Here is a 21,572-nt window from a genome sequence, read left to right as displayed (position 1 = left end):
TTTTTCTGGAGAACCATCTGAGAATAAGTTGCAGATGGTAGGACACTTCATCCTTAAACACTTGGCATCAACTCCTGAGATCAAGAGACTCTCTTGTATAACCACAATATAATCCTCACACTCATAAAATTTAACGCTGATGCAGTACCATTATGTAATGTACATCCTATACTCAAATAGCCTCAGAAGTCCCATTCCTTAGGGTCCTTTCTGCTGTATTCTTTCTCCTTCCCTCCTCCCCTTCCCCTGCCTTCCCTCCTTTCCTTCCTACCTTTTTCATTTGGGATCAAACCCAGAATTACATACTTCACTTAGTTATATCTCTCAGGCTCCTGTAATCAAGAACTACTCCAGAGTTTTGTTTTGTATTGTCTTCTCTTGTGACACTCATATTTTTGAAGAGCTCCAGGCTTAGCTGTTTCGCAAAATGTTCCCAGTTGGGATTTGTCTGATTGTGTCCTCATAATTAGATTCAAGTCAAGCATTTGGGGCAGATGCCATGTCCCTGCTTGGTGCCTCACATCACAGGGTCAGTCGGTCCCTTATTGATGATGTTAAATTTGACTGGTAGTTAAAGCAGTGACCTCCACTTTGTAATTAGTAAGTGATCTGTGGGGTACCACTGTATCTGCTGAAAGCCTCTAAATGTGGCAAATGCTGGGTGAGCCAGTGGTGACCATAGAGACTTAGCCTTTGCTCTCATGCTGTTTTTACAGTGGAGGAGACAGAATTACAATTACAAAATATGCACTTTTCTGAAGGATAGGGTGCTAAGATAGAGAAGTATCAACTCTACCGTTTAAAGTGAAAGTGAACTTGGGGCGCCTGGGTGGCGCAGTCGGTTAAGCGTCCGACTTCAGCCAGGTCACGATCTCGCGGTCCGTGAGTTCGAGCCCCGCGTCAGGCTCTGGGCTGATGGCTCAGAGCCTGGAGCCTGTTTCCGATTCTGTGTCTCCCTCTCTCTCTGCCCCTCCCCCGTTCATGCTCTGTCTCTCTCTGTCCCAAAAATAAATAAACGTTGAAAAAAATAAATAAATAAAGTGAAAGTGAACTCAAAGGGGCACCTGGCTGGCAGGCTCAATCCATAGAGCATGTGACTCTTGATCTAGGGGTTGTGAGTTCAAGCCCCCATTGGGCATAGAACTTACTTAAAAAAAAAAAAAAGAGTACAGATTTAAATTTAAAAATCCATTAAAAAATAAAGATTTAAAAAAAACCCTGAACTTAAAGAGAGGTTGGGAAAAATGACAGAGTAGAACTTGGAGCTCACCCTGTCCCACATTTACAACTTGATATAATCCACATCCAAGTAAATAAAGTGAACTTAAAGGTGAGACCGGAGGAGGAGAAAGAAGGCAGACATGGGAAGGTGGGGGTGGAGGAGGTAGAGGCAGCCCCGGCCAAAGAGCGAAAGGAACCAAAACCCAGGTATGTGGTGGTATCAGGGAGGGAAAAGTGATAGGAGAAAGGCTCTGGGTCTGCTAATAATGATACTGAGCACTTAGTAACTGCTACACACTGTTCTAAGGGTTTTATATGATTTACCTTGTCTAAGTCTGTCCATAGCCCTGTGAAGGCCATTATTGGTTTTATGCTGTAAAATCTGTATACAGCACAGAGAGATTAAGTTATTGGCCCAAGGTCACCCAGTGTGTAAGAAGCACAGCTGGGATTCAACCTGGATGGATCCGACTCCACAGTCAAGAAGGAGAAGCAGGGTCTTACCTAGAAAGCAATATAGAAAAGGATTGGAGTCCCAGCAACCTGGGGCCCCATGGGAAGTGCTGTTGATACAGAGTGTGGAAATGGGAAAGCAAGACAAAAGAAAGGCCCAGAAGATCAAAGAGAGAAGTGTGTTAAGGACTAAAAGGCAACATAATAAAATAGGACAAAGTTTGGTTGGCCACCTCACCCTCAATCCATGCCCAGCCCCTGGCCTGTCCCTTCAGGCAGGACTCACTATTCTGCTCTCTGTCCTCCCCAAAACAGGACATTTACATTGTCTCAAAGTATTTCCCCACAAACTGCTTATTAATTATAAAGGGAAAAACAGGAACTTTGCAGCAAGGAACCTGGCCCACTCCAGCCTAACCAAGTGACAGAAGTGAGCATTCAGAGGGTTTTTAGGGAAGACTCTGGAAGGGAATCTGGGAGAAAGTGTAAAAGAAGGGTTTTGTCAGGAAGGCCCTGGGTGAACAGAGAAGGGGAAATCTTGAGGCTGAGGAATACATGGGTGATAGAGCAGGGTCCACTGGAGAAACAGGGGATGTCTCTGGGAGGGAGGGAAAGACGTTGAGGTGGGGGGATGTTCTCCTTGTTAAGAGTGATTTGATGGGGACGGTTTGGTTAACAGGAGGGTCAGAACGGGGCGGATAAACTCTGGATGACTAGAAGGGGGAGAGCTAGGGGTAGGGGGTCTCCAGGACAGTCCTGAAAGGGCACACGAGGGGCAAGGCCCGAAGGCAGCGGTCGGTGGGTGGGGGAGACCTGGCGGCCAGCGCACCACGCCACACCTAGGACTGGCAGCTTTGAGGGCGGGTTCGGGGCGGCGGGCAGGCGGGCAGGGGCGGGGGCGGCGGGCGGGCAGGGGCGGGGCTGGGAGAGGGATCGGCACCGCCCGGCCGGTCCCCCCGCGCTGCAGGGGGCGCTGTGAGGCTGGGCGGCCCCGGGCCGGGCGGCGGCCGCTCCTAGTGAGCGCGGCCCCTTTTCCGGGTTTCCTCCTCCTCCTCCTCCTCCTTCTCCTCCTCCTCCTCCTCCTTCTTCGCCGCCGCCGCCGCCGCCGCCGCTACCCCTTTCCCGGCCGGCGGCCGCCGCTGCTGGTGCCGCCGCTGCCGCCGCCGCTTCGGGGCCGCGAGCCGAGCGGAGGCCGCCGCGGAGCGCGAGCGCGAGCGCCGCCCGCCCCGCCGCCTCGCCGGCCGCTCCAGGGCCCGGCCGGCTCGGCCGGAGCCCCCCGCGCCCCCAGCCCGCCCGCCCCCGCGGGCCTGGCGTGGCCTCCGGCAGCCGCTCTCTTCCTCCTCCTCCGGCGCCCCGCGGCTCGCCGCCTCCTCCGCCCGCCGCCCCGCGCCCCCCGCCGCGCCGCCGCCGCCGCCCTCTGCGCCCCGCGGCGCCCCCCGGTCCCGCCCGCCATGCCCGGCCCGGCCGCGGGCAGCAGGGCCCGGGTCTACGCCGAGGTGAACAGCCTGAGGAGCCGCGAGTACTGGGACTATGAGGCTCACGTCCCGAGCTGGGGGTAAAGCCGCTGCCGCCGCCCCCCATCCTCGCCCGGCCGCCCCCCGCCCCCGGCGCAAACCGCACTCGCCCCCCACCCCGCGGTCTGCCTCCCCCGCCGCCCAGCCGCTGGCCGGCGCTTTCTCGGGGCCTGGGGTGGTAGACAGACCCCCACCCCCACCCCCCCGCCTCACACATCCCCGGGTCCCTCTCCCCCCTTCTCCCCCCCTTGCGCACCCCACTCTCCCCCTTACCCCCAAGAAATGCTTTCTTACTGAGAAGTGTAGGGTCCAGGGACCGGAGCCTGGTGGTAATGAGGGAACAGCCCTTCCTCCTTACACTTTTGGGTTTCTATTTGGGGTGGGCAGTCAGCAGCTGTCCTCTGGAGCTATTAAAATTCTCTGCCTTTTTAGTTTTTTGAAATGAGGCTGGGTGGGAGGAAACCTTTTAAAGACATCCACATTCTCAAAGCAGGCGCTGGCTACCTTTGGGATGTGAAGTATAATGCAGTTGCTGTGGAGCCCCAGGCAGAGGGGCACCCTCTGAGCCTCCAGGATAGATCCTTTACTCACCCTTCTAGATTGGCCCAGAGCCGTGCCTTCCTACCTTGGCTCCCCAAGTTGTGACGGACCAATTAGGTTAGGAGCTGTGCGCAGTGAGAGGAGCCAAGTTTATGTTGTGGCTTTCATTTAGGGAATGAGTTGTGTCCTGATGTATGGATGCTTCCAATGCTTGATTAATGGAAATGGCTGGATGGGGGTGTAGAGTGGGCATAGGCTTGGTTAATCCCAAGTCTTGGCATTTATGTGTCACTCTTGCCTTTCACAGTAATCAAGATGATTACCAACTGGTTCGAAAACTTGGTCGGGGAAAGTATAGTGAAGTATTTGAGGCCATTAACATCACCAACAATGAGAGAGTGGTTGTAAAAATTCTCAAGGTGAGTGTCTTTTGAGTGACATTAAAATTTTTCCTCACTGGTTAGGATATAAACTCCCCCACATTCTAGAATGAGCAGTGCAAACTCTGGTTTTACATCTGTTCTGTCTGATGTCCCTTCCCTACTCACTCTCCCACCCATTTTCCCGTGAACTTTGAAGAAAGTATGTGGACCTGTTTCAAACCTAAGGATGATAGTTCAGGAACATCTTTGTTCCAAAATGTCATTTTGGGCTCCCAAAGTGAGAATTCCAAAGGGGCTCCACTTGAAATAGGTATTCAGAAGAAAGAAAAGCTTTTTCATAAAGAATCCATTGATCCACGGGTTCCTTGAGCAGTGAGTTTGTTACCCTTGATGCTCGGATTACTCCAGAAAAAAAGTTGGGAAAAATGAGAGCAGCTCCAAAGATGAGTTTGAAGCTGATGTCTTTTGGCAATGCACATTTGTCAGGTGGGGTGGATACAGTGAGTCAGTAGTGCCTGGAAGGTTCATTGTTACTTATCAAATAGTAAAGGTGAAATTGGGAGCAGTAAAAGAGTACATGCTAAAATTATAATTGGAACAAAACAATCTTAGTGTCTGGTTTAGTAGCCTAAGTTGGATAAAGACCTTTTGTCGTCTCTTGGGTGAAGACATGATTTTAATGAGCATGAGGAGTGGCTAAATTCTTTTTCAGATAACTGGTTAGATAGTTTTAATAATGTTTTATAGAGTGTACTAAAAAAGCCTTAGATTCTGTAGAGGGTCCTCATCATTGCCAGATCGTTTAATGTGTTGCACGTCATTTAGCAAAATACTGAAAAGAATGATTAATACAAGCACTTTTGCATATACAAGATTTCCAATGTGGCCATTTTGCAGCTGTGAATAAGGACATGGGATTGAAAAGCTGTTTTTGTGTCTTAAGGCCAGAGTTAGGGCAGCTCTGTCCCTGTTTAGCATGAGGGGTCAGGCTTACATGGTCTGAAAATCCCTTTTCAGGAAAGTGATCAGCTCTGTTTCTCAGTACCATCTGAGCCTAATGATGAAGAGGCAGAGTTGTAGTAGAGAGAAATAGGGAAAGTTGTCTGTGCCATCAGAAACGCTATGGGTGAGAAGTGAGGAATTGATACTGAAGATGTGGAGTTTGACTCCCCTCTTCCCCAAATGTGAATTGGACCTGAAAAGCCACGTGGTCTTTCTTATTATTTTATTTTCCTTCCTTTACAAGCATAAATATTTAAAGAAATGTTCCCTTCAAAGAAGTTGCCTGGGGAGGCCATACACTTTTTCCCTTTATGCATAAGCATAAATGTTTTTAACATAAGCTGCTTAAAGTCTTTCCGGGAAGTAAGCAAGGAATTAGGAATATTCCTCTGCTGTGCCTTTGGAAGAATGAACGGACTCCAGAACAATTTCAGAAAAATAATAACTTTTGTGCGATAGTATTTTTAGAATAAGTGTGTAACTTCCTGTGGTGTCTTTTTCGAAGGAATGGCCTTTAGGTAAATACAAAAGTGGCAGTGCGTTCATGCGAGAGAGAATCACATGACTCTTGAGTCGTCCTTCTACAGAACTTCATAGCATCGGTTGCTGGAGAGTTTTTCCTCTAAAGATTCACAGGATATGTTTAGGGAACCCAATATGTAAGGTGAAGGTTATTTTTACAGACAAGAAAACTTGCCTGCTACCACGATGTTGAAAAGACCCTTAGCCAGAACTCTTTCCTATTTTTCTGCTCATTTTAGTGTTGGTTGGTAAGATCTTAATGTTGAGCACAGAATAAGTTCCAGTGTTTGGGAATAAGATTTGGGAGGCTCCTTTGATGCTCTAGCTAATGAAGTATTTCTTGTATCTTTTCCATACAAGTTCTTTTCAGGGTGCAGCCTGAACTACCTCTTTCCCACTGGTGCCTACGACACCCAGTTCTTTCTTTTTTTTCCAAGCCCTGTGGCATTTCTATCCAGATTTTGTTCTATCTGAAGGATGGGGTAAGGAACTACTAATTGTACTGTGCTTTTCTTGTTTTCACAGGCTGAATTAAAGTAGATTAAAAGTATTGTGTTTTAAAAAGAACAAGGTCTTTATCCAAAGTGGTGCACCCCTATTCAAATAAGTTATGACTGATAATCTGCTGTTATGGTGTTTGGTCATCGGAAATTAGGTTCTGGACAGAGTGCCAGCTGCTCATAATTCGGAGGAATCTAGAAAAAACTTGCGCTTCATGAAAGGCCTACTCTATTTCAGCTGCAGGAAGGAACTTATAAGTGTACACGCAGTGACTGAGATACAGGGTACTTTCCCTGAGGACGGGGCTGTCTTCCTTTTTGGTTGATAACATTTTCCTTCAGTTCTGTCCAACATATGAGAATGGTCAGATGAACGACCACAGAGGAATTCTACCGTTTAATTTGCATTGGTAGATTCTTTCGTAGTTTTTGACCAGAACATATTGGAGCTCTTTAGAGGTTTTAGGAATGTAGAAGTTGGTGAGCAAAATTTCACTGTCTGTCTTGAAGTGAAATTCTGAGGTTGAAATCTTAAAACGCTCCAATCAACAGGCGGGCTAAATCTTTCTTGACAGAAATTGTTTTGAGGGGAAGGGAGGACGGTGGGTGGGTAAGAAAGCCGCTTCAATGCTGAGAGTTTCATCTTCTGATTCTGAAAAATCCATTTCTCAGTTCATTTGTAGGACCTCTTAGGAAGGTATACACAGAAATAAAAGCATTTGGCCCTTTTGGACAGCTTGTAGCATTTTGTGAGCGCCACCTGTGTCTGGATTTCGGCCCTTCTTGCGATCCTTCAAAATAAAACTATTTCGTAAATAGAAGTTAAGAGCAATACCAATTGTAAACAAACGCGGCGTTTTGAACTCATGCTGTACTCAGTTGGAAATTCTCGTATAAGAGAGTAAGTTGGCAGTTTCTTGATGGTCTTATTTACGAAGAGGGGCAAATCCATTTTTTCCCCAGAGGTTAATCCTCAAGATTAAAACAACGACGGTAACGCAAATTTATCTTTGAAGTGTTCTTAGCGTATTTGTAGACGTTGTGAAACTTGTGTGCTGTGAGGAGGTAGTGTTAAAGCAAGGATGGGAGGGCTGTCCCTGACACATCTTGTTGGTTACTTCATAGCGAGCGGGTGACTGTGTGGGTTACATGGAAGTGCCGTCTGCTCCACGCTGGTGCCCGGCTTTCTCTTTTGTTTCTGCTTTCTCTGCTGGTAGGTTTCACCCTCCGTGTCCTTTGTTAGGCAAATGTACCAAGACATCATCTTCCTGAAGCAGGACATTGGTATTACTTTATCTAAGGTTGTTGTGATTTTGAGTCCCACCAATGTCATGGTGTAAAAGTAGTTAAAACAATATTATTAACATGGTACTAAACCCCAGAAATAATATAAATTTTAAAAATGATGTGAACTAATCTGTACTGTTCCTAACGAGGTTGTAGGGTCAGGGATTGTATTTGCAGTGAAACAGAATCATGAAATGTGGGAGCAGAGAAACCTTAGAACCCAAACCCTTTTGAGAGAGAAACTGAGACCTGGAGAGAGCATGAAGTTTGCTCAGGGTCACAGCGTGGAGCGCTAGGGTCCTCTGTTCCTGTCATGGAGTCTTGTAGATGTGAGGAGCAGTTAGGACAGTGGCTAATTATTTCTTGATGTGTTGAACTGTCCTGGAAGGATGGATGGACACTCACTAAAAGTCAGGTGTGGTTTCTAATGATTTGGGGGAGTTATTCCTCTGGAAGGAAATGCTAGACTTTGATGGGTTGCTGGATGGAGTGTGGAATAGCCCAGAGAGCTTTGGGACCCGGACAGGGGTTCTCTGGTTTGTAACTGCAGCTGGGTGTTAGATGCGTAACTGAAATGTTACTTTGCTCTCTTGGTTGGAAGCCACAATAATCAGTGTTTTTACACATTTTTAACCCCTACAGTTCCAGGTCTCATCATGACGACTTGCCAGGTTAGGGGGCCACCAGCTTTATCCCTCTAATACATTGGGGTTTATTGGAGGGTGAGCCGTGTGTAAAAAGAATATCTTGTTATAGAGTACCCATTTGCATGTGTAGAGCGTGGGTCTGGATAGTTTCTAGAGCCTGATTTTAGGATCTGCCACCTTATGATCAGGGTGGTATAGTGTTAAGTGCTGTGTAAATGAAGGTCAGAAGACTTGGATTCCAGAACCAGCTTCTTCATTTATACCCACTTGACTCTGTTTTCTTATCTATAAGATGGATATACCTTTCTTGTATAAATCACAGTGTTCTTGGGAGAATTAAATGAGATATGGATAGGTGGGTAGGTAGACAGCAGTGATTTAGTAATCTGCAAAGTGCTTCTTTCCTGAAAGTGGCCCTGGGAGTAGACTACCTGCATTCAGATACTCGTTCCCGACACTCAGATGCTCTGTGACCTTGAGCAGTTATTCAGACTCTGCCTCAGTGTCTTCATGTAAAATTGCACCAGTAGTTCTCATCTCAGGATACTACTAAAAGTGGATTAAATGTGCTTAAAACAGTGCCTGGCACTTAGCAATAAAGTATAGGTCCAATAATAATATTTCACTTGGGCCGCATGAATGATTTCGAAGGGCAAAATCAAAAGTAGGAAGGACTATACCAGTCTCTTGGTGAGATTCAAAAGGCCTGCTGTATGCCTTGCTTTTTAAATCAACAAAAACAAAAATCCTGAGAATAAACAGTCTTGGGGAATCGATAATGTAATTGGAAAGGTGGGACTTGAAAGATGAAAGGAAGAATTGCTGTGAAGAAACAACGTTGCTCAGATGCTGTTTATATTTGGGTCAATTGCAGTGGGTTTGAGAGATGCTCCCAAGGTAGTAAAATAAATGCTGTCATCTGGGCTGCACTTTCTTCCTTACCCTGTCCTGCATCCCTGGCAACCGTTGTTCATTGTGATTGTTTATTGAGGGTGGTGAAATTAATAGCTAAGTTGTGGCTGTGGCACTGGAATAAAAGTAATTCCAGATTTGGAAGTGCTGAGCTATCTTTTCACCTGTCTTGAATTTATTAATTCAGTTGTGCCTAGAAAGAAATTAAAATGGGACTTTGCCTGTTGACATTTGCTGGGATTTTTCGAGGTCCTAATTCTTAGGCCCTTTGTATGTGTTATTTTGCAAATTGAATCACTGTCAGGTGCTCGTAGTTGAAATCATGCTCAGATCTGACTTTTTAAAAATCAGCTTTGCTAAATAGGACAGATTACTGACTTTATTAACTTTTGACTTTCCAAGCGGCTCATCACTAAATTTGTCTTTTAAGTTTCTCAAGTTGGTCAATAGAGAGAGAGAGAAGTATCTTACTCTTGGATCACGTTGAACAAGGTTTTCCTGAATAGCCAGCACTCTCCACCATATGGTCAGAAATCTTGGGGAAAGTTTCTTTCTTCCATCCTCTCTTTCTTTCTCTGTTTTTTCCCTCTCTCCTTCCCTTTCCTTCCTTTCCTTTCCTTTCCTGAGCTCATGCACAGAAAAATTTCAAATTGAGTTTTTTTTCCTTTTACACATTCTTTCTAGGCGTGTGCCAACATTTATTTATTATTGAAACTTGATTTAATACTTTAATTGCTTTTTCTTTTCTTTTTACCTTTTTGCCATTTTTATCTACTAGACTTTGAGTAAAAAAAATTGGTGTGGGGATCAGGAAACAGCTATAATCTGATTCATTTTGAATCTTTGAAACAGATATTCTCTGACTTGGAATAAATGAACCTTAGGTGGGAGACACTTTGTCTAGCAGGATGAAATGATGAGACTGTTATGGAAGTGTATGTATTTTCTCCACATCATGTAACTGTGGGTGGATGAGTACAAACACTGGACTGCATGGTCAGAGCATTCTAATTTCTGTAAAATCCATGATCTATTTTCCATAGGATGCCAACGGTCTTCCTTTATAAATTCTAACTTTGTCTCCCGAATTCTGTTTATAGAATTAAAATGATCACTTTCATTCCCTGGGAGCTTGTTGGTTTTTTTAGCTTCTGGAGCATCTCCCAGGTTCAGAAGAGTAAGCTTGAGGCTAAAGAGAGTTACCTATAGCCTGGTTCCTGTAGAGAATAGATGTCTGCACTTTGGAGGGGAGTGTCCTGAGCTGTCGGTCACTTTCCTTTCTTATAATCTCTTCGTCTTTTGTCAGGATCTGAGGACTTTAGGTGCTGTGTGAGTCCATTGTGCCACTTCAGAATTGCCCTGCTGTCCTGTCTCTAGGTGAGGAAGTTGTTGGACAGGTGACAGTTGGGCAGCAAAATATGCTTCGGGGCACCTAGGTGGCTCAGTCAGTTGAGTGTCCAACTCTTGATTTCAGCTCAGGTCATGATCCCAGGGTTGTGGGCCCCTCGTCCGGCTCTGTGCTGAGAGCATGGACCCTGCTTAGGAGTCTCTCTTTCCCTCCCTCTGACCCTCCCCCCACCCCCCAAATAAAATTAAAATAATTTTTAAAAAATGCTTCACTTGCTCTGTAAGTTACCTTAGGACATAATGAAAAGATCCCTTGGTCTCAGCTGCATTGTCCAGGAAGTGTGCCTGCTTGACCTTTTGCTGAATAATAGAGCAAAGCAAGGCTTTACATGGGGCATTGTCATGAGGCAACTTATTTAATGGGTTCCTCCTGTACGAATTGACTGTTAGGCAGAGAGGAAGGTTTTTGGTGTATCCAGATTTCTGGCTGTGGGGTATTTTTTCCTCTGTTACCATCCACAGATCTGTAACTGCTTTCCAGGAGTGGGTGACAACTCTAGAATTTTCTTACATTGAATGTAATGGTAGCATTGGCTGAATTTATAAATATAATTGCTAGCTTTTATTTTTCTTTTAACTTTTTGACAATTTTAGACTTAAAAGTTGCAAGAATTCCCATGTATCTTTCACTCAGATTTCTTAAATGTTAATATTTGCTTTTGCTTTTTTTATATATGTAAATATATGTGTATACGTATGTATATACACACATGATTATGTGCTTGAGAGTAAATTGCAGTGATGCTTATTTTATTATGCATTTCCTAAAGACAGAGGCAATTCTTAAATAACCCACAGTGCTATGATCAAAAAATCAGAAATTCACATTGATACAGTGCTGTTAGCTAACTTACAGCCTCTGTTCTTATTTGCCAGTTGTCCATATCATGTTCTTTATAGTAAAAGAAAATCCCAGGTCATGTGTTACATTCGGTTGTCATATCTTTTAAATCTGGAACAGTTGTTCAGTCTGTTTCATGACGTTGACAGTTTTGAAACTTACTTATTTTGTAGTATGTCCTTCTCTGGCTATTCTCTGATCAAGTTGTACTTCATGTTTGAGTGCTTTATTTTCCCAAAGTATTGAGCTCCCTAATGAAAAAGGGAATGAATAAGATCCCTTAGTGGAAGTAGGAGAGACACAGTGGCCAGTTCTACTCCACTGGGAACCCTAACAAAGTGGAGCGGACGTGATTGTGGCAGCTGGCTTGGAAGAATACTGCTAGATTCCAGTCTCTCCGTCAAGCACCCTGTTAGAGGTGATGCAGGTGCTCTGTGTTACATAATCTCCCGCTGTTTTGTCATGTGTTCAAAGCTGTAGCTTAGTGACCAACAAAAGATGACAGTTTCTCTGGCATATGTATTATCTCTCCCCGCCCCCACCACCCCATACATGCAGGCATTTAAAATCTTATTTCATTGCAAACCCATTCGACTCTGCCTTTGCTTTCATAGTAGTGTCTACGTGATAGAATACTCCTCTTCCTTAGTTCCCTTTCACTCATAGCCACATTTGAGAAATGAGAGCGCAGTGGCCAGGAGTGAGGCCTGCAGAGTCACTGTCTAGATCTGAGTCCCGCCCTTACTCTTCCCTGTTAGCTGTGGGACCTTGGACAAATGGCTCAGCCAGGCTGAGTCCACAACATAGGCATTTTGTGACTTATTACTAACTAAAAGCGTGAAAAGAGTAAATCTCCCATTTATTGAGTACTTACTACGTGCCAGTGTTCTAAGTACTTTATAAAACATAATTGGTTGTGATGTGTCACTTTTTCCAGAACTACTTTCATTCTTCAAATTCTTTAAGACAAGAAATAACACATGTAATGCTAGTGTTTCTAATTGAGATCTTTAATTTTTCTGTCCAGCAGATGGAAAGGTTAGCAGGTAGAAGTTTCCAATCAGTGCTATATCAGAGATCAGTGTTCTCCTTTGCTGATCCGTCATCTTTTTTTTAGGAATGGGATCTGTTGGGTAGTTTTACTGGCTTTGTGCTGATTTCAGATTTTAGATGTTGAGGAAATGGGAGTGGCAACAGGAAATGGGAGCCAGCAGCTGGGAAACAAGTTTGTAACTTGATGTCAGTGACCTGGTCTTCACTCGTGGAAGACAAAATTACACGGAACTCATTGGTAGAGCAGGTGTCTCACCATTTTGTTTCAGTTTTTCCATTTGTGAGCGCATGATATACAGCTGTTCAGAACTATAATGTGTTCCATTTGGCAGTTATCTAGAAAGCATTTTATTTTTAAAGTATGACATGGGTGTTCAAAATTTGTAAGTGCCCTAAATGTAGCTGCTTAAAGATCTGACACATATGCCATATGAGTCTGTATTTAACTTAGTCTTAAATGTTCTTAAGGGCAGGCCCCGTTTTATCTTGATATTTATTTCTTTTCTAATTTAGACACACTCGTTTACATAACACCATGGTGTGCAAGATAGTGCAGCATCCACTTGATTAGCTGACATTGCTTTAAAATTTTATTTATTAACTTCAAAAGGAATCTCACTTCCGATTACTCTTGTGTATTTAAGCCAGTGAAGAAAAAGAAGATAAAACGAGAGGTTAAGATTCTGGAGAACCTTCGTGGTGGAACAAATATCATTAAGCTGATTGACACTGTGAAGGACCCTGTGGTAGGTGCCTGATGGTGGGGGGAGAAGGAGAAAGTGTGTGTGTGTGTGTGTGTGTGTGTGTGTGTATGTGTGTGTCACACAGAACATCAAAATAATGAGAAACGTCATTACATAGTGGGAATGATCATGTTTTTCTTTACTACTGAATAATTTTGAAAACGAGAAAAAATCATGATGGCCCAGTGATAAAGTAGCCACCACCACTTTTAGGGAACCTAAAAGTGTGTATAGAAAAATCCCTGGCCCAGGTTTATTACCTCCTCCTGATTCAGCCCACAGATGTTTGCTGAATGTCTTCTTTAAGTGCCTACTTTTCTTCCGATTTTGAAAGCTTATTACCACCAATTAGCATTGTTGTACTTCACAATGTCAGCGTGACATTTGAAAATCTGGGTTTGGAGAAGGAAATACCGAATGTCTCCATGCGGACACCTGGCCCGGAGAGCTGGACAGATCACAGCCCCGCAGCCCCTTTGAGGAAGGCACCTTGCTCCTTCTCATACTAAGCTTTAATTCAGCATCCGCCACTGGGGCTCACATTGTACGTGCTGATACAACTAAACTATTTCTATTAAATATACTTACTTTGTAGCCATTTTAGATGTACTGGTGTTTAATTTTGTTTTCACTTCTTGAGAAGTAACTTAACCCTAAGTGTTTATGATTAGCTAGAGTTTTTATGTTCCACTTCCCGCCCCATTTCTGTTCTTCACCTGTTCTGCCTCACCTGTTTTCCTGTCCTCCCAGGATAGCTTTCTGTTTGAGAGGTAGGTCTTTGCTTCTGTCTGATGAAGACATAAAGAAACAATGTGCTGGGGCGCCTGGGTGGCTCAGTTGGTTAAGCAGCTGCCTTCGGCTGAGGTCACGTCATGGTCTCACAGTTTGTGAGTTCAAGCCCCATGTCAGGCGCTCTACTGTCTGCGCAGAGCCTGCCTCAGATCCTGTGCCCCTCCCCTGCTCTCTCGCTCTCTGTCTCAAAAATAAATAAGTAAACTTAAAAAAAAGAAAGAAAGAAAGAAATGATGTGCTAACGTGCATTGAGTGCTTGCTGTGTGCAGACACCATTCTGTACAAAGCCATTCAGTCCTCACAAGTTGAAGCACATGCCATCACGGACCACAGTGTTATTTGCACAGATAAGAAAACCAAAGGCTACAGGGGTTCAGTGATTTGCTCAAGATTCCCCAGTGTTATTAAACTGAAGAATAAGGAAAATTTTTCTTCTTGGACCCTCAAAAGACTGAGAAGAATGGTTGTCTGCTAGAATCTAATTGGCATTAAAAGTATATCCCAGGGATGCCTGGGTGGCTCAGTCGGTTGAGTGTCTGCCTTTGGCTCAGGTCATGATCTCACGGCTCGTGGGTTTGAGCCCCGTGTCGGGCTCTGTGCTGACAGTTCGGAGCCTGGAGCCTGCTTCGGATTCTGTGTCTCCCTCTCTCTCTGACCCTCCCCCACTTGTGCTCTGTCTCTCTCTGTCTATCAAAAATAAATTAAAAAAAAGTATATCCCAGCCTGATCAGCTCAGATTGATTTTATAATGACTCACTCTGAAATCCATAGTCTTTGAAAACGGCCTGCAGTGTGAGCCAGTATGTATTACTGTTACACCAGGAGCATCTTCATTTTGCTTCTTTTTTTTTTTTTTTTTTTTTTAAAGTTAGTGATATTTATCTTACTGTTTTTGTAATTTGTTGTCTGAGGCATGTGTATGTTTTATATAATATGTAACACAAATCAAGGTGGATGAAAATCAACAGGGAGCCCTCCTCCCCAGACCTGTAGGGAAATGGGCTTGCTCCCAGGCAGTAAAGAGATCTGGTGGTCTTGATGAAACCCTGTCATCCTTGGGCTATTGAGGAAACCTTTGCCTATGGCTGCCAGGGTTGCTTGTTCTGACAAAGGCTTGTGTGCACGTACTGTGGCCTGTCTCCTAGGTAACTTCCACCTGCTTCCTTGAGCAAAACTTCCTGGCCATAGAGATTTCCAAGGTGACTTTCTTCCTGTAACCCTTTAAGCCTCTGCTTTTCTCCCAATTTGAAAGCTTATTACTGCTAGTTAGCATTATTTTACCGTAAGTAAACCTGACGTTTGAGAAATCTATTTACACAAGGAAATATTGGATATTATGTACTCATTGCATTAACGATTATAGTGCTTTAGAAATACTTGGTTATGCATGAATTTTGGGGGGAACATATCTACTTTGTACAGTCAGACATTCTCTGGTGGTCTCTAGCCAAGGCAGTAATTTCACATTATAGCTTGCTGATAATCGTAGATAGTTTCCTTTTGGATCCTGAAAAGGCCTATGATAGATTCCCAAGACGTATGATAATTCTGTAAAATGCATCTGGGTTGCTAAACCAAGATGAAAACATGTCACTCCTTTTGTGGTTGGCAGACTGGAACACTGCAGAGTGTAAATCTTCACATGATGTGCCAGGCCCACTGACAGGTTGGTCAGAGGATTAAAAAAAAAAAGCAACTTACGAAAAATGTCAACCATTTACAAAAGTAGAGTGAATAATATAATGGACCGCCCTGCGCACATCACTCAACTTTAGCAGTGCCTCAGCTTGTGGCCAACTTTGCTTCATCTGCCTGCCACCCACTTTCCCACCACCCACCGTCCCCACTTATTTTGAAGCAAATTCCAGACACACAGTCTCAAGAGGATACTTTCTTAAAAGGCTCTCCCTGATGAGTAAATCCCTCTTTCATTTAAGTGGGATTTGGGGATGGATGGGTATGACAGAAGCAAAGTACGTTTATTGTTTGAATACTTATAAGGCATTACTATTCTCTCTTGCAGTCAAAGACGCCGGCTTTGGTATTTGAATATATCAATAATACAGATTTTAAGGTGCGTATATGCTTTTTCTTTCTGGCATGGGGGTGGGGGGGGTGGGGAGGTGGCGATAAATACTGTTGATACTTAAGAACACGAGGGGTTCAGGAAAAGTCATGGTGAGATTGGGAATTAACAAATTGGATTCCTTATAGCAGGAGTACAGGATGCAGAAAGTGGGTGGGGTTCTTGCATTTGGTGAAATTACTCATCACCCTTTGCCTTGCTTACTCTGAGAGTAGCTGCTAGTCTAAGCTAATGTCTCATCTATAATACTCCTGTTTTAGACAACATAGTTTTGGGTAGATACTTGATTTGCATAGGAATCTTCCGTTGCTGATAAGTCATAAACAGATATAGGGCTTACATAAAAAGAAGCAACACATGGGATTCAAGCTGTCAGAGTGTGTGTGTTCATGTACACTGTATACAAAGCAAATGACACAAAAAAGCTAGTTAAGAGACACTGTGCTTTAGAAAAACCTTATCTTGGGTTATTTACATTTCTTGTATTTATAATGCAAATTAATTTAGACTTGAAGTGTAATTCCAAAAGCATGGTTTTAAGCTGGTTTTTCATGAGTTTGTTTTTGTTATTATTCAAACACTGAAGCCTTAACTTCTGCCAAGGTTTTTGGGGCCAAACATTCTGGTCACGGTAGAACATAATATGAAAACCAATATAAAAACAAAATAGTGGCATTGATTTTGAGAGGTGTTTGGAGAACTTTTAGGTGATTTATCATTCACTGTCAGTGAATGAAACGGTTGTGGTTTTATTGTGATGGAAGTTAGGGGCAAAACCAAATCAGCAGTTGAAAGATGCTGGTATTAGGAGTGAAGCTTGTGGGTGAAAATAAAACAGCTTTATCTCACATTTAATTTTTCTTAGGTAATCACTCTAAAACAACTTTCAGGGTTAATTTGTGGAAAATAAGTAAAAGTGGCTATTACAACTGATAAAACAATAAGCAAGTTTTATATACAGTGTAGCTTTTCCATATGTAACAAGTTTCCTTGTTAATGTGACTCTTCAATTTTTTTTTTGTTAATTCTTTAATTTAGAAAGAGCCTCTAATGTGACTCCCTAAGGGTGAAATCAATAGTGAACTCATAAAAATAGGATGTATGGGGCACCTGGGTGGCTCAGTCGGTTAAGCATCCAACTCTTGATCTCAGCTCAGGTCTGGATCTCAGGGTCATGAGTTCAAGCCCCACATTGGGCTCCTACTGGGTGGGAAGACTACTTTTAAAAAAAAAAAAAAAAAAAAGGAGGGCTACATTTTCCATTAGCGTAGCAGTGCTTAGCTGCTAAAGTAGTACTCTGCTGATCCACAAAGCCAGTCACACTTTTGCCATTGAATGACCCAAGTTTATCAAGGTGTACGTATATGAGTGGGAATGTGTATGCATTTCTTAATGAAACCAAACATTTTCCTAAATACAAAAGTTTGAAAGCTGGTCTTAATGAAACTTCATAGCAAAATGCCTAAGTTAAATGCTTCTGCTTCCTTAATAAGTTTTTACCAATTGGCTAGCCATACATATAAAAATTTCACTTCATCATTTTGTGTTTCTTGAATTGATGCCTGCTCTGTTGATTTAACAGCAGAAATTTTTAACTCCCTGGAGAAATCTTATTTCGTTTACATCTAAACTCTCAAAGAGATGTTTTAATGGCACACATTCTCTAGGAGCTTCCTTTAAAGAGATCGTGGAAGATTAATGTTATTTGAGGCTTGCATATCTGAAAACATTTCTGTTTTATGTTTCCAATTAATGTACTTGCCATGGCATAGAATTCTGGGTTGTAATTAATAATTTTCTCAGTTTTGAAGAGCTTTTTCCCTTATCAGCCCTGAAGCCATTCTGGTTTCACCTTATGTGATCTGGTTTTGGTTTTGGTTTTTCCTTTGGAAAGCTTTTAGGATTTTCTCTTCAGCCGCAGTCTGTGAAATTTCACAAAGATGTTCCTTCGAATGGGTCACTTTTATCTTTTGTTCTGTGCACTTGCTGGGCTTTTTCAATCTAGAAACTCATGTCCTTTCATTTTAGAACAATATTTTTAACATTCTTTGATTTTCTTCTCTTCTTTGTTCTCACTTTCTAGAACTCATTCGAACGTTAGACTTTATTTCTTAGCTCTGTTCTGTTCTCTGAACTTTTAAAAGTAGTATCCTGTTCTTTTATGTAATATCTTCTATTTTCTCACTGAGAATATGTGGGCTTTCTCCCCCCCCCCCCCCCCGCCCGCATGATGTTTTCTTCTTCATACTCTTTCTCAGTTTTTCTTTCAGATTCCTTTTTTTGTGCATTCTTGTTTTTTGTCTGTTATAGTTGTCTGAAATGGCACGGACTTTGTCTACTCCTGTTTTAGAGGACTGAAATTACTGATGACGGCTTGTCAACTCCTGTCTTGAGGTGGCGAACCTGGCCACGGGCATCTCAGCCTCCAATGGAGGAGAGCTCTGGGAAAGTTCTGTAGACTTTCACGTAATTCCCTCATCCTCATTTTTGGTGTGGTGTTTTAAACTTGTTTTCCTGTTTTCAGCTGAATCTGTTTACTCTCTTTCCTTGGTACCTGGGGTCACTGATTCCTGAGCCTTTCTGTAAGTTCTTTCATGTGAGGTGGTTTGTTTCCGGATCCCCTCCACTTTGGGCAGAAGTTCAGCTTCTTTGGTCTGCTGAGTCAGTTGGACATTTTTTTTTCTAGCTTTGAAATGTCATCTCTTCCATTCTCTTAGTTGTGAGTGAATCCCCCCCTCCCCCACCAAAAGCCCCATTCCTTTTACTGTTAATTTAGAGGAGCTTCAGGAAGAAGTATAGGGAGGATGTGTTTGGTCTGCCGTGTTAAACTGGAGGTCCAGTGAATGTTCAAGCCCTGCCGTTTTAGTCTACTTAGAAGATCACCAAGAAGCAGGTAGCAGAGGTATATTTCGGAAGAACAGATCGTGATGAGACAGTCATTGTCTTTTCCGGGTGGTAGGACAGACCACAGATAGAGAAATCAGTTAGTTTAATGTCCTTTTTATTTTGTCATGTGTCTGTCTTAATTCTAAAAGCTTTTTTTTTTTTTTTTTTTTTTTTCATTTTACTGTTAAGTGTATTAATAACTGGACTTAAGGTATCACCCAGGGGAGTTGGTCCCTGGTTTAGCATCCCAGGTGAATCAACAGGGATACAACCTGCAGCCTGTTGTTTTCAGTATTTTTTGTTAACACAATTGATAATAAACTTTTATCTATAATTTCCTTTTATTGCAAACTCTGATTTTGGCTTCAGGATTATACTGACTTCATAAAATAAGTTGGGTAGTGTTTCCTTTCTAGTCTCTGAAAGTTTATATGAAATAAGGGTTATGTAAGTAGATGTCTTTTTGGGAGGGAAGGGAAGACTTTGAACTACACTTTTCCTTTTTACTTATTTTTAAAGCTTATTTATTTTAAGAGCACAAGTTGGGGAGGGGCAGAGAGAGAGAAGAGTTGGACTCTCAAATGACTGAGCTACCCAGGCACCCCAATAATATTTATAAAAGTTGACCACTTTCAGTTTTATTTACATAAAGTTAATAGAATTTTCCTAGGGCTTAAAGACTGTAATGTGTTTGTAATTATGTTTTTCTTTACATTTTTGACATTATTTTTGCTTTTTCTCTTTTTTTAAAAAAGTATCAGTGTTGCTACAGAGGTCTTACTAATATTTTCATGGAACTGGCTTTTGGTTTTGCTCAAATGTTTTTGTTTTTTCTACTTCATCGTTTCTGCTTCTATCTCAATTCTTTCTTTTTCCCTTCTTTGTTGCTTTTCTTTCTTGGGTTTTTACGGTTTTCCCCCTAACTTTTTTTTTTTTTTTTTAATTTTTTTTTTTAACGTTTGTTTATTTTTGAGACAGAGAGAGACAGAGCATGAACAGGGGAGGGGCAGAGAGAGGGAGACACAGAATCGGAAACAGGCTCCAGGCTCTGAGCTGTCAGCACAGAGCCCGACGCGGGGCTCGAACTCACGGACCGTGAGATCATGACCTGAGCCGAAGTCGGTCGCTTAACCGACCGAGCCACCCAGGCGCCCCTCCCCCTAACTTCTTGAGTTGAAGTCCGCTCATTTCATTTGTTTCTTTCTTGATTTGTGGTGAGTGGGCTTTACGTGTGTGCCGCCCCAGGCACCACCTTAGCTGCTGCATGCCGTGATCGTGGAGCTCATTTCCATGTAGTTTTCAGATTAGAAGTACAAAGTACTTGTGGATTTGGGTTTTTCTCCCCAAACTTTGTACTTGGAAAAATTTTAAACCTAAAAATCGGAAGGAGTGGTCAATTAATGAATGCCCTCATGTTATTCCCCTAGATTCACCAGTTGTTAATATTTGCCACATTTGTGGGCGTCTGAGCGCCTGTCAGTTGAGCTTCGGACTCTGATTATGGCTTAGGTCTTGATCCCAGGTTCGTGGGATCGAGCCCAGTGTTCAGCCCTGTGCTGAACATGGAGCCTGCTTAAGATTCTCTCTCTTTCTCCCTCTGCCTCTTTCCACTGCTGGAGTGCTCCTTTCTCTAAACAAACAAAAACCACCGGGGAGGGGAGAAAACACTTAAAAAAACTAAAAATATTTGCCACATTTGATGTTTTCTCCCCCCCCCCCCCCCCCCCCGCCCTTTATCTCTTTTTACTGAAATCCTCTTAAAGTAAATTGCAGGCATCATGATACTTCACTTCTAGATATGCTAGCACTGGAACTAGGCAGGACCTTTTTCCTACATGACAGTACTGTTAGTACAGTTAAGAAATTTAATATCTATGCAATAATGCCATCTAACACACAGTACAGAGTCCCTATTCAGAAGTTTCCCAGTAATTAATTATCCTAAGAATGCCCTTCATAGCTGTATGTTTGTGAATATGATGGAGGAACCACTTGTTTTTTTCAAAAAAATTATTCTTTTATTGTTGATTTATAATTTGGCTATCTTTAAAAAATTTTTTTTTCAACGTTTTTTATTTATTTTTGGGACAGAGAGAGACAGAGCATGAACGGGGGAGGGGCAGAGAGAGAGGGAGACACAGAATCGGAAACAGGCTTCAGGCTCCGAGCCATCAGCCCAGAGCCCGACGCGGGGCTCAAACTCACGGACCGCGAGATCATGACCTGGCTGAAGTCGGACGCTTAACCGACTGCGCCACCCAGGCGCCCCAATTTGGCTATCTTTAGGTCCAGAGGAACATGACCTACATAATGTTGGTTTTTGGAATTTCTTGATGATTGCTTTGTGACTTTAGTACATGGCCATTTTTTTATATCAAGTTTGTTAATTTAGTTCAGATCTTCTATGGTCTTATTCATTTTCCCCTTGATACTTCGTTTTATGAAAGAGCTGGTTTGGTTGATTTCTCCTTGAAATCCTCAGTTATGCTTCATATGTGTCAAAGTGATAATAAAAGATACATAGTGACACTTAAGAAAAAAGAATTTCCAAACAAAGGAATAGGAAAGGCCAGTTTTTAAAAGTGGAATGAACAGTTACAGAACACTCCCAAACTCACCATTTTCTCCAGAAAGTTAAAGTACCATTTGTATAAGAAAAAGTTGCTGTTGAGACCTGCGTCTCAGCTTTCTATGCCTTTGGAAGAGTATAAATAAAAACGAATAAAAGGGCACCTGGGTGGCTCAGTTGGTTAAGAGTCTGATTCTTGATTTCAGCCCAGGTC

The 21,572-nt window shown here is 42.8% G+C and overlaps 1 protein-coding gene across 3 annotated transcripts in view; it reads left to right on the top strand.

Moving 5' to 3' along the window:
• Positions 1 to 3,095: 3,095 nt before the first annotated feature.
• CSNK2A2 (casein kinase 2 alpha 2) overlaps positions 3,096 to 21,572 on the top strand; it is a 39,277-nt gene continuing 20,800 nt past the window's right edge. For 2 of the 3 annotated variants that reach the window (XM_058707975.1, XM_058707976.1), the window contains exons 1-4: positions 3,096 to 3,229; positions 4,036 to 4,147; positions 12,927 to 13,028; positions 15,841 to 15,891. In XM_058707975.1, coding sequence (XP_058563958.1) covers positions 3,126 to 3,229; positions 4,036 to 4,147; positions 12,927 to 13,028; positions 15,841 to 15,891 — 369 coding nt within the window. In that variant the 5' untranslated portion in view covers positions 3,096 to 3,125. The remainder of the gene's footprint in view (positions 3,230 to 4,035; positions 4,148 to 12,926; positions 13,029 to 15,840; positions 15,892 to 21,572) is intronic. The other variant, XM_058707977.1, reaches the window with a different exon arrangement.

The sequence above is a fragment of the Neofelis nebulosa genome, chromosome 17, assembly GCF_028018385.1.
Source record: "Neofelis nebulosa isolate mNeoNeb1 chromosome 17, mNeoNeb1.pri, whole genome shotgun sequence".
NCBI classification, from domain to species: Eukaryota; Metazoa; Chordata; class Mammalia; order Carnivora; family Felidae; genus Neofelis; species Neofelis nebulosa.
The sequence above is the reverse complement of the archived record's forward strand: the minus strand, read 5'-3'. Positions and strand labels throughout refer to the sequence as shown.